Raw genomic sequence first — 12,947 nt, 5'->3', positions numbered from 1 at the left:
GATAGATTTCCATATCCAGTTGAGTGTGTATGTTATTCCCTCTTTAAGCCAAATCCGATGAGAGTAAGGTTCACTCATTCCCTCTCACCTCCCCCTCTTCCCCTCCTCTGTAAAAGCTTTTTCTTACTTCTTTGATGTGAGATAATTTACCCCATTCTGCCTCTCCCTTTTTCCTTCTCCCAGTACAATCCTCTCTCACCCCTTAAATCTAAAAAATAAAATTAAGGGGTGAGAGAGGATTATTCCTTTATTTTTCTTACAATATTTTCAGCATTCTTTATATTCTTTACTCATTATTACGGATATCTAAAATTGTTTTTACAAATAAGAAATAGTAAGTTTGGTAGCATTTACAAAGAACTGTAGTCAATAGCGAATATTTAAATACTGGAAAATGCCAGTGAACATACTTGGGTAGTATTCAAATAATGCAGCATTCAGATCTCCTCATGAGATTTAACCACTCTACACAGAATCATGTGTCAGAATCACCAATTTAAGGACTTATTTTGCTTTTAAGACTTGTTATTTCTTGGACCACCACTCACAGCATAATGTCTAGTATGCATATACGCTGATTGCTATTTATTTTCCAGAATGACTCATCGTTAGCAGCAGACAGGACACAAACACCCAGTTAGAATATGGCAGCACTTGAAAGCCCGGCTAACTGATTGGATCGGGACTCCTGCTCTCCTTTGTGCTCTGTCCCAGTTCCTGGAAATGTTGACCTTCTCCTTTGACTCTGCATGTCAGCATTTCTTGCTCTCGCTTTCACGTTGATGTCAGTGGATTCCTTTGAACCACTAACGTCTCTTTGTTGATTGTTAAGCTTTAATTTGCACAAGAGAATTCTAATGCTTTCCTTCAGTTTCTTGACTGATTTTTTTTTTCCTCAGGATTTGGGATTTAGGAAAACATAAATTTCCAAGAAATGCTGGGAAGGAATTCCCCCATGGAAATGGGTATGAGGAGTGGCAAAAAAGCCCAGTTTGCTGGACTTCAGAGTAGATGAAGTAGGGTCATGTGTAAGAAGCTTGGGAACGGGTGGTCAGGGGCAGACTGACTATGAAGGACTCTGAGTGTCTCTGTTTTATCCTAGAGGCGGCAGGGAGCTATTGGAGCAGGTTGAGCAGGGGTGTAATGTGGTCAGGAACAGATGTGCTTTGGCTGCTCTGTGGAGAGCATGAGTGGGAGGGAGGAGAGCTTTGAGAAAGGAGGATGTGAGGGGATGGTGAGGAGCTGCATCATGGTGGTGGGTGTGGGAGGGGGAGGGGACGAGGAGAGGATGGACACAGGCTGTGTGGAGGAGGCCCTTCCATGATGACCTGCCTCAGCCAGACTTGAATAAGAACCCCTCCTGCAGCGTAGCTGACCGGTGGTCATCGTCCTGCTTTGGCCGGAAGGCCTCCAGCGGAGGGGGAGCTCCATTCGATTTAGAAATCGCTCTAACTGCTCAGAAGTTTTTCCCTGTGTTAAATCTAGGTTTTCTTTTTTGCACCTTCCGCCATTGTCCTTAGTGCTTGTCTTCTGTATCAGGCAGGATAAGGCTAATTCCTCTTCCCCATGACAGGCCTTTAAAAGCTTCAAACCAGTTACCCTGTCTACCTTGAGGCTTCTCCACAATAAACACCACCAGTTTCTTCACCAGTCTTTTTTTGTTTTATTTTGTTTTGGGTGAGGCAGTCAGGGTTAAGAGACTTGCCCAGGGCACATAGGGACACAAGTATCTGAGGCTGGATTTGAATTCGGGTCCTCCTGACTCCAAGGCTGCAGCACTATCCCCTGTGCCACATAGCTGCCCCTCTTCACCAGTCTTTTTATATGGCAGAAACTTAAGGCCCTTCATCATCTTGGTTCCCCATTGATGGGTATTTTCCTGTTTATCAATATATTTCCTAATAAAACACAAAATTCAGGATTGGGAGGGACTGTAGAACATAGATTATCAGTATTGGAGGGGACCTTAGGGAACATCCCATCCATCTCTTTCATTTCATAAAGAAGGGAAGAGGTGACTTGCCCAGAGTCACTCCAGATGTTATTGGTAGAGCTGGGACTCGTTGACTCCTAGTTCTGATGTTCCTTTCTTCACCTCCTTTAGAGCTAGGAGGAGGTGTTTTAGTTTAAACTTCAAATATGAAAAAAAAATCCAATCATTAAAATCATCCTGTGGAACCCTAGTTCTGTGGAATATGGTCTGATAAACCCTGCTCTTCCCAAACTCAGCATAAATAGCACAGGTAGGAAAGTAGTTTGCTTTTTGGTTTTAATGTCAGATGTATGGATATGGTGTAACTAGACAGAGTGAAGCCGAGGTGATCGCTGAAATGGTAACTCAGTAGGGAAAGTTTGGAAGCTTAAGAATCCCTAGAAAGTCCTGCTCCTGGCACGTAAGAGTTCTGTACTCCTGGGCAAGTCTCCGGTTTCCGCAGGCAAATCTAATACTGTAAGTCACCGAGGATTGGCTGATCTCGATTAGTGGCATGAATTTCTATGCTGGGAGTACTCTTCTACCGTGAACTCATAGGTCTGGACCCTGTCCCACAACACCTCCTCCCATTGAAATTTTTTTTTTCAGTCTTGTTGGTTTTTTTTTTTGTTTGTTTGTTTTGCTTTTTGGTAAGGCAGTCAGGCTTAAGTGACTTGCCCAGGGTCACACAGCTAGTAAGTGTCAAGGATCTGAGGCCGGATTTGAACTCAGGTGCTCTAGACTCCAAGGCTGGAGCCCTATCCACTATGCCACCTAGCTGCCCCTTTTTTTAGTCTTAAAGGAGCAGAAATCCTGTAAGGCTTTCTTAGTTGACATTTCCCAGAGTGGTATCCTTTTCCCTTTTTTTAGGTCTGAGATCAGAAATCTTGGACAATCTAATGTGTTCTCTTTCTATAGCCATCATCCTCATTTAGACTCCTTCTACTTCCAATTGATACTCTTGTTCCAGTCTTTCTTAGTTGTACTTTAATCATCTCCCTTATCTCCTCCTCCACTCCCACACACTAGTTCTTCAGGAATTTTCTGTGTCTTAATGAATGAAGACTATTCTTCTTCAGTTGGTATCAAACATCCTGCATATTTGTCCTGGTCCTCTTCCTTCCCAGCTCTTCTCTTCTTCTGTGACTGTTGATGTGTCTTCTGTTGCAGCCATACTGCTGTATGTCTCCATGCTGAGGTTAGGATATTCCCTCTTCTGAGAATGCTCTTCTCCCCCCTACACCAGCCCCCAACCACTACTTGTAGAGATCTTCCTCCTCTTTTAAGACCTCTATCACACGTCTCTTCCTTGGGAAGCTTCCCTTCCCTAGGCTCCCCAGTCAAAAGCAAGTTTTTTTTTTCTTTTCCAACCCCCCCCAGCTCTTTCAGCCCCTGTACTGCATTTGAACAGTCAGTCTGCCATTTATTCTCTTTGTGTACATGTTGTAGTCCAACCCTCTCATTTTGCAGAGGAGGAAACTGAGGCCCAGAGACAGGGACGGGAGCTTGCTTAAGGGCTCCTCCTAAACTGCAAGCCCTTGGGAGCAGATAACATCCATTTTGTCTTTCTTTGGATCCCTCACAATTCTTGGCACTGAGTGGGCAATTGGTCAGTATTGGCTGAACGAATTATTCACTTTTTTTAAAAACTGTATTTTCATTGTGCCTTTCTGTCCAATTGTAGCCTCCATCAATGGAGAAGTTCTTTCCTGAGCCATTTTCTGCTGTCCTGGAAGCAGCTACCTGTCCACACATTGCGAACTGGTAAGTAGCAGTTCCACTCTTGTGCTTTGGTTGACAGATTCTGCTGACGTCCACACGACCAGCGCCGCCCCCTTTGGGCCTTTAGAGGCTCACGACCAAGGTGGTCAGTTACTGTCATTTATGTTCTCTCGTATTACAGAGGGATGTCCTGTGGTTTGATATTTTATTGAGTAACGTTTTGAAGCCCTCTTAAAACAGATGGCCGCCCAGAGGAATCTTTGAAGCATCACCTTCCCTGCTCTGCCATGTGCTAAGGCTCCTCTGGGTGTCGAGCGGTTACGTGATGGACACTTAGGGAGCAAAGGGGGGAAGTCGTCAGTGAGGCAGAGGTTAGCATCCTTCCCTCTGGCAGTACTTGGAAACCTCTGTGGCTTTTATTTGTTTCCGTGTCTCCTGTGAAGTCCTGTTCCAGGGCCTTCCCATGGTGGGGCTGGTAACTCCAGGCGCTCAAGGACCCTGACGGTGGAAGACAGGCTCAGGCGGCCACAAATACACTGGGAAGTCTTCAGAGAAAGGCCAGGCCCAAGGACAGAGTTTGTGTGGGAGGCCCAGTCAGCTCAGTTAAGCCTGGAGCGGCACACGGCCAGGGCGGGTGCTGCAGGACCCTGCAGTTGAGCTACAGATGCTCTCCAAGACCTTCCCCTGAATTATTGATGGGCTGTGCTTTGTCAGGGTGGAAGGAGTCCCTGCCCCAGTGCCATCATGGGCTACGGAAGCATCATTGGAATGAGACCTGTGTCTTTGGACGCTGAGGGAAAGAGGCAGCAGAAGGTGCCGAAGATGAATTGCTTTTTGATTTTTAATAGATTTTCATGGATATCTTTTGTTTTCATATCACCTTGGTATTCCTCTGTATTCTTCCTCCCCTTAGAGAACCAGCCCTTGTAACAAATAATTGGGGGGGGGGAGAAGAGAAAGAAGAGAAATCAGCAAAACCAATCAGTGCATTAAAAAATGTGATACTCTGTGCAATGTTCCATACTCTGGGACTGCCCACACACGTCCCCAACTTGCACACTCCCCCACCACGAAAGGTGGGGGAGGAGTATACTCACATTTTTCTTTTTTGAGGCTGAGCTTCGTTTTTGTATTTTGCAATGTTCATTTTCTTTTTTTTATGTTGTTTTTGTTTTGTTTTTTAAGTAATTATTGACTTTTTTACATTGTCAAAATTTCCACCATTATCCCTCCCCTTCTTCCCTCCCCCTCCCAAACAGCCATCCTATATAATAGACTTTTTTTTTTTTGGTGAGGCTGTTGGGGTTAAGTGACTTGCCCAGAGTCACACAACTACTCAGTGTCAAGTGTCTGAGGCTGGATTTGAACTTAGGTCCTCCTGACTCCAAAGGCTGGAGCTCTATCCACTGCTCCACCTAGCTGCTCCATCACAGACTTTTTTTTTTTTTTTTTTTTTTTTTGCTTTTTGGTGAGGCAATTGGGACTAAGTGACTTGCTCAGGGTCACACAGCTAGTAAGTGTTATGTGTCTGAGGCCGGATTTGAACTTAGGTTCTCCTGAATCTAGAACCGGTACTCTATCCACTGCGCCACCTAGCTGCCCCCATCATAGACAATTTTTTTTTTATTTTTATTTTTTATTTATTTATTTTTTATGGTAATTTTTATTTATTTTTTTGTTTTCAACATTTACTTCCACAAGATTTTGAGTTCCAAATTTTCACCCCATCTCGCCCCTTCTCCCACCCCAAGATGGCATGCATTCTGAATACCCCTTCCCCTAGTCTGCCTTCCCTTCTATCTCTCCCCCCCTTCTCTTATCCCCTGCCCCTTCCATTTTCCTGTAGGGCAGGATGGATTTCTGTACCCCATTTCCTGTATTTCTTATTTCCCAGTTGCATGTGAAAACATTTTTTTTTAAACATGTGTTTTTAAAACTTTGGGTTCCAAATTTTCTCCCTTCCTCCCTCCCCACCCACCCTCATTGATAAGGCAAGCAACTAAATATAGGTTATACATGTGCAGTTATGCAAAACACTTTCATAGTAGACATGCTGTGAAAAACCAACTCTATTTTCCTTAATCCTATCCCGCCCCCCCCATTTATTCTATTCTTTCTTTTGACCCCGTCCTTCCTCAGAATTACCCCCTTTCCCAGTCTGCCCTCCTCTCTATCATCCCCCTACTCTCTTGTCCCCTTCCTCCCCTATTTTCCTGTAGGGTAAGACAGATTTCCATACGCAATTGAATGTGTATGTTATTCCCTCCTTAAGTCAAATCCTATGAGAATAAGATTCACTCATTCCCTTTCACCTTCCCCTGTTTCCCCTCCTCTGTAAGAGCCTTTTCTTTTCTGTGTTTTTTTGTGAGATAATTTACCCCGTTCTACCTCTCACTTTCTCCTTCTCCTAGTATAATCCTCTCTCACCCCTTAATTTTATTCTCCAGATGTGACCCCTTCATTTTCAACTCACCCTGTGCCCTCTATCTATCTATATCTATATATACGTACATATAATTTTTTCCCCTCTAACTACCTTAATACTGACAAAGGTCTCATGAGTTACAAATATCATCTTTCCATGCAGGAATGTAAACAGTTCAACTTTAATAAGTCTCTTATGATTTTCTCTTTCCTGTTTACCTCTTCATGTTCTACTTGAGTCTTGTATTTGAAAATCAAATTTTCTATTCAGCTCTGGTCTTTTCATCAAGAATGCTTGAAAGTCCTCTAATTTACTGAATGACCATTTTTTCCCCTGCAGGATTATACTCAGTTTTGCTGGGTAGGTGATTCTTGGTTGTAATCCTATCTCCTTTGCCCTCCAGAATATTATATTCCATGCCCTGCGGTCCCTTAATGTAGAAGCAGCTAAATCTTGTGTTATCCTGATTGTGTTTCCACAGTACTCGAATTGTTTCTTTCTGGCTGCTTGTAATATTTTCTCCTTGAGCTGAGAACTCTGGAATTTGGCTACAATATTCCTCGGAGTTTTCCTTTGGGGATCTCTTTCAGGAGGAGATCAGTGGATTTTTTCCATTTCTATTTTGCCCTCTGGTTCTAAAATATCAGGGCAGTTTTCCTGGATAATTTCTTGAAAGAGGATGTCTAGGCTCTTTTTTTGATCATGGCTTTCAGATAGTCCAATAATTTTTAAATTCTCTCTCCTGGATCTATTTTCCAGGTCAGTTGTTTTTCTAATGAGATATTTCACATTATTTTCTAATTTTTCATTCTTTTGGATTTGTTTTACAGTGTCTTGATTTCTCATAACTTCCAATTGCTCTATTCTAATTTTGAAGGAAGTATTTTCTTCAGTAATCTTTTGGACTTCCTTTTCCATTTGGCCAGTTTTGCTTTTTAAGGCATTCTTCTCCTCATGGGCTTTTTGGACCTCTTTTGCCATTTGGGTTAGGCTATTTTTTAAGATGTTATTTTCTTCAGTATTTTTTTGGGTCTCCTTTAGCAAGCTGTTGACTTGTTTTTCATGATTTTCTTGCATCACTCTCATTTCTCTTCCCAGTTTTTCCTCTACTTCTCTTACTTGCTTCTCAAAATCCCTTTTGAGCTCTTCCAAGGCCTGGGACTGATTCATATTTTTCTTGGAGCCTTTGGATGTAGGATCTTTGACTTTGTTGTCTTCTTCTGCTTGTATCTTTGATCTTTGTCACCAAAGTAAGATAATATAGTCTGACTCTTTTTGCGCTGCTTACTCATGATCCTGGCCAATTACTTGAGTTTTAAACTCTTTGTTAAGGTAAAAGTCTGCTTCCAATGTGGAGAATGTACTGTCCCAAGCTTCGGAGGTTTGTACATCTGTTTTCAGAGATACTTCTAGGGATCTGAAAATTTTCAGTTCTTCCAAGGTGCTATGATAAGGAGCAAGGTGTTTTCTCTCCACCGCCACAACAAGCTCCACCACACCAGTGTTCCTCCTCGCCCCAGGACCCCCCTCAGAACTGTGACCCAGATCCAAGCACCAGTAAAGTAAGAGATTCCTGCCTCAGCACTGGCAAAGAGATCCCTGCAATCCCCCTCTGATCAGCCATTTGATTCCCCCCTCAGTCTGTGGGCCCAAAGCTCAGGAAACAACCGCGGCCCTGGGCCACACTCAAGACTTGCGGCTGAGACCTAGCTCCTCTCTCACAGCAGTCACAGACTTTTCCCACTGACCTTCTAAGTTGTCTTTGATGTTCCTGGGTTGAGAAGTCTGGAAACCACCACAGCTACCCACGATTCAGTCCTCTGAGTCCTGCTCCAGGTTCGCTGCGGCCTGCGCGCCCATGCCGAACTGCACTCCTCTCTCTGCCCAGTGTGATATACCTTTCTGATCAACCATCCAGGCTGTCTTTGGCTGGAAATTTATTTCACTCTCTCTTTTTGTGAGTTCTGCTGCTTTAGAATTTGTTTAGAGCCATTTTTTATAGGGATTTGGAGGGATTTGGGGGGAGAGCTCAAGCAAGTCACTGTTTTCCCTCCGCCATCTTGGCTCCGCCCTCTGCATAGACTATTTTTAAAGAAAGAAAGAGCCAAACTCGTTAATAAATCAAAATGCTCTGAAAATCAAATCAGTGTTCCACCTGTGTGGATCGTCTGCCTCTGCAGAGGAGTGGGGCTGGAGTGGCTTCTCATATCTCTTCTTTGGGGTCATGATAGTTTGTAGTAATTTTGCAGTGTTCACTTTTGATTTTTTTTTCCCCATGGTTTTTCCATTTACCTTGTTGTTGATGTTATTGTATGTATTATTTTCTTGGCCTTGCTTACCTCACTTAGCATCAATTCATGTAAGCCTTTCCAAGCTTCTCTCTATTTTATCATGTTTTTTATTTTTTTATGGCACAGGAATATGCCGTTACATTCATTTCTTTGGCCATCTCTAGTCTATGGACATCTCTCACCTTGTTTCCAGTTCTTTGCTGGAAACAAAAAAAAGCATTGCTCCATAGAAAGGCTCTGTACACACTAAAATGTATATGGGTATATGGATCCTTTCTTTTTGCCAGTGACCTACTTGAAGTAAATGGTTAGCGGTGGAATTGCTTTGTCAGAGGGGATGAACCTTTTAACCACTTTATCTGCCTAATTCCCAGTTACTTTCTAAAGTGGTTGTATTCCCATTTCCACTTCCCAGCTTTGCCACCAGCAGATCACCGCCTGTCTTTCCGTAATTCCTTCACCATTGACTCTTCCCATCTTTTGTCCTCTTTCTTGACTTGAAACATTAAGGTTGTTTTGATTTGCTTTTCTCTTATGATTAGTGACCTGGAACATTCTTTCATATGGTTGTTTTTGAGAAATGACCATTCATATCCTTTGGCCATTTTACCCGTGGGGGAATGGCTTTTGGTCTTCTAGATTTCTGTTGTCTATATATCTTAGAGAGCAAACCCTTGTCAGAGATATTTAATGCAAAGATTTTTTTCCCCAGTCAGCTGCTTCCCTTCTTATTATAGGTATATTAAATTTGTTAGTGCAAAAGCTTTTTAGATTTCACACAATCCACGTGATCTATTTTATCTCTTGTAATTCCCTTTATTCCCTTTTTGGTTAAGAATTCATCTCCTGCCCTTAGTTGTGAAAGATAGGTCCCTGAATTTTTTTAAAGGAACATGAATGTCTTCCCTTTGGGCTTCCATGTGAGTTCTTGTGAACAGCTGGAGACAGCTGTTTGCATCGTCCTTCTCCAACCCCCCAGAAGAGAAGACAGCCTCTGGCTTTCACTGCCTGGGCTGGGTTGGAGGTTGTAAAGCTGTTTAGAGAGAAGGGAAATGTCTGCCTGAGTGGGATGGAATGGAGTGCAGAAAAGAAATTTAAATTGAACATGGGTAGGGAAAGCAGCTCAATGGCTCAATCAGGGCCAGATTGTTCTTCCTCCACGATCAAAGAGAGCAGGAGACCAGTTCTTGGGTCTTCAAGACCCAAGTGGGGGTGACCTGTGGTCTCATAGATGTGAGTGGGTCTTATACATCCTCTGCTGTTGATTGTGACCCAACTACCCACCTTCTCTTGAGTGAATCTCACTCACAATCATAGTTTGTGCACAGTTTAAAACTTGGTGATTTGTTCCCTGCTTCCTGCCACAGCCACTGTGGGAAAAAAAAAAAAAAAGCCCATCTCATTGAGCCAAGGGAGAGTTTGTGGGTGTTTTTTTCCTTCTGTCCTAAGTCCCCATAGCCCTCCAGTCCATCTCTTCATGACCAGCCTCCTGACAGAGAGGCTCACCCCTGAGCTGTGCAGCCTCCTAGCTTGGTCGCACACCAGGATGGTGTTGGGGTGGAGGTGGGGGAGGGGGCACGTTGCTTTCAGGATGCAGGGCCGTCTCTGTGCTCAGGTGAGGCATCAGAGGGTAACTGGTGAGGACGCCATAGCTCTATGGCTTTTGAGGTTTATTGAAGGTAATGTTCTGTAGCCTTGCCTCTTCTCTGTTTGCACTAATTGAATCAGGTTTTTTATTTTGAGAACCTGATTGGGGCCAGAGTGCAGAAGGGACCTATTTAGTCCCATTCTAAATTGTTCAGGTGCAAAATGTGACCAGAAGTCAAATGAGATTAAACCCTGAATTTCTTTGGCAGTAATGGAGACAATCTGACCCTCTGACTGCACCTTTTGGAAATAACCTTGGGAGAGGGAAAGGCCTTTTGTGACCAGAAATGCTTCGTCTCCTCTGCTTCTGCCTTTTAGAAGATCTCCTAGAAGACCATCAGGGTCCTTGGGTTGCATGGTTCCTCCTCCATTGGCATCTCGTGGCCAGGGTGGTACCAGCTCATTCTGAGAAGCCTCCTATAGAGTTGATAAATGGAGACCCCTCCCCATCTGGCCTCAGCTAGTGCCCTGGAGCCATGCCACCCCAGCTCACAACTTACCTGACTTCTGTTACAGATACGAGGAAGTTCCACACGGCCGCTTCCCGAGCACTGTTCCGCCTGCGCCCATTCCATTTCGTGGTGGCCACAGGCGGTGGGTATGCGGGGTACCGTCAGTACGAGAAGTACAGGGATCGGCAGCTGGAGAGGCTGGGCCTGGAGGTCCCACCCAGGCTTGCAGGAGAGTGGGAGGTAGGACACTTGCTGACTTTTGTAACCTAGTAGCGTAATCTCTCTCTTTTTCTTGAATGCTCTCCCTTGCGCTCTCCCTTTCTCTCCTCAATCTAAATTGGAAACCTCTTCTGTTGTGCTGATTGTGATGTCTTGGGCTGGCTCCCACGTACACAAAGCCAGCCAGCCGCAGCTGCAGGCTCCTGTGGTGGACGCACGTGGAGCCGTCCTCTGGTCATTTCAGTCTTCGTTGTCTGTGGCTCTCTTAGTAACCTGGAGTCACTCGGGGCTTGTGTCTGGTTTCCCTGGCATCTCAGCTACTGCAGCCCCGAGGCTTCTCAGTCTGATGTTTGAGCTCCATTGTGTGGCAGTTTTGTGATGTGGATAAGTATAAATTAGGGACTAGAATGAAGATTCCCAATTCCTTTACCATGAGATGCTTGTCGGCCTCTTGGACGCCCATGTCATGGATGGTAACATAAGCTGGGCACACCCATTTCCTCCCCAAAGTCTGTCTGCACAAAACACGGCAAATGAGTGTTGATGATGAGCATCAGATTCTGGGAAGTGGTGGGGTTTTTTTTTGTCTTTTTGCTTTTTAGTGAGGCACTTCGGGGTTAAGTGACTTGTCCAGGGTCACACAGCTAGTAAGTCTGAGGCCAGATTTGAACTCAGGTCCTTCTGCCTCCAAGGCCAGAGCTCTATCCACTGCGCCACCTAGCTGCAGTGTTTTTGGTCAAGTGTTTCCAAGTCATGGAATTGGCCTTTCCCAGAGTGGTCTGTCCTCTTTTATCCTCTCATGGAAAGCTGATTTGTTTTTCTTAAAAGGAGCTAGTGAGTAAGAGCCATTTGCTTATGCTTCTCATTGTCCAGATCTTCTATTCTGAGGTGCTAATCGCAGAGCGCCCCCCACCCCGCACAGCTGACAGGAAGGAGTCTGTGTAGTGGCGAGACACAGAGCAGCCCTCATGTTGCTCTGAGTCTGCTACACTGAAAACCAGCCCAAGTCATTTTTGAAGGACTGTGCGTTTTGTAGCGTCTTGCCTCCCCTTATTAGGGGGTGATTGAGAAGGGCTAGGCGGGTTGGCTCTCAGTGGGCCGAACAAGATCTTTGGCATGAGACGGGAATGGCAGGTGAGGGCTTGTTGGCTAGTGCAGACCGAGGGAGGAAGCCGAGCCCTTTGCCTTGAGGACGTTGCCTCCCCTTCGGCTCAGGACTGCCATGTTTCTGCCCCCTTCTTCCTTCCTCTGCCATTGGCTGGCCAAGTGTCGTCCTCAGCTCCTCGGTGCCTCGGCCCTCATGGAATCTCACCAAGGCCTGTTGGTTTTACCTTCCTAACATCTCTTGCGTGTGCCCCCTCCTGTCCTCTAACACCGACTGCCTGGTGCAGGCCTTCCTCACCTCAGGTAGGGGCTTGTCATTCATTTTGCTAAGTCTTGGGAGGCTTTGCCCCGGTGAGACAATAGAACTCTGTCGTTACCAGGTCTGCAAATCGCTGCTTTGGTTCCGCTGAACAGGGAGTTGCCAGCAGCCTGATCTCTTACCTGACCGCTTCTTTGGACAAGCGGTGGCTTCTTTCTCAGAGCGTCCAGCGTTACTTTTCAGGAGAAATCCCAGATCTGTTTTTGAGCTCAGAGGGCACAGCTGTCTTCATCCTTTCTCCTGTGTGTGTTCAAGTCTCCCTTTCTCTGCCTCATCTCCCTCTTCTTCCTATTCTAATCTCTTCATTCTGCAGGGTGGCCTGGAGTGTGGGGAGGCAGGTCTCAAGGCCTTTCCCCACCTCTGGGAGGAAGTGGGCACAGCGCCCACTTCATTCAGGTTTGACCTAAGTCACTGAATGTTTAACAAAGGGGACGTTTACTTTGCTGTCACAGAGCAAGACCACGCAGCCAGGAGGCCATGGCACTTAGCGCCTCCCTCTGCACACGTCATCTGGTCAGTGAGGCATCAGGCTGTGGGGGGGGTGGGGTGGAGACATCTGCCAACACGTGGGCAGCAGGTCAGGTCCTGCTTGTCCCAGCACGGAACCCCAAAATCGTCCCTCAGTGGGGTGGCATAAAGGCATGCATTGCGGACTCAGTACCGGTCGCTGTCCAGGTTGGCCACCTCTTCCGTCTACCTCGCTGGCTCTTCTCCTTTCCTTTTTCCTTCCGACCCCGTAAGTGTAGGTTCTTTCCTCAGCCTTCTTTTCCTTCTCTCTTCTCTCTCTTAGAAGTGT

The 12,947-nt window shown here is 45.4% G+C and overlaps 1 protein-coding gene across 4 annotated transcripts in view; it reads left to right on the top strand.

Annotated features, from left to right (window-relative positions):
• PISD (phosphatidylserine decarboxylase) overlaps positions 1-12,947 on the top strand; it is a 63,118-nt gene that overhangs the window by 20,043 nt on the left and 30,128 nt on the right. For 3 of the 4 annotated variants that reach the window (XM_027863973.1, XM_027863983.1, XM_027863964.1), the window contains 2 exons: positions 3,657-3,736; positions 10,574-10,749. In XM_027863973.1, the coding sequence (XP_027719774.1) occupies positions 3,657-3,736; positions 10,574-10,749 (256 nt within the window). Of the gene's footprint in view, positions 1-3,656; positions 3,737-10,573; positions 10,750-12,947 lie in introns of those variants that run through there. The other variant, XM_027863998.1, reaches the window with a different exon arrangement.

The sequence above is a fragment of the Vombatus ursinus genome, unplaced genomic scaffold (assembly GCF_900497805.2).
Source record: "Vombatus ursinus unplaced genomic scaffold, bare-nosed wombat genome assembly UNPS02001287.1, whole genome shotgun sequence".
Lineage (NCBI taxonomy): Eukaryota > Metazoa > Chordata > Mammalia > Diprotodontia > Vombatidae > Vombatus > Vombatus ursinus.
Note: the sequence above shows the minus strand (reverse complement) of the source record. Positions and strands in the feature narration are given on the sequence as shown.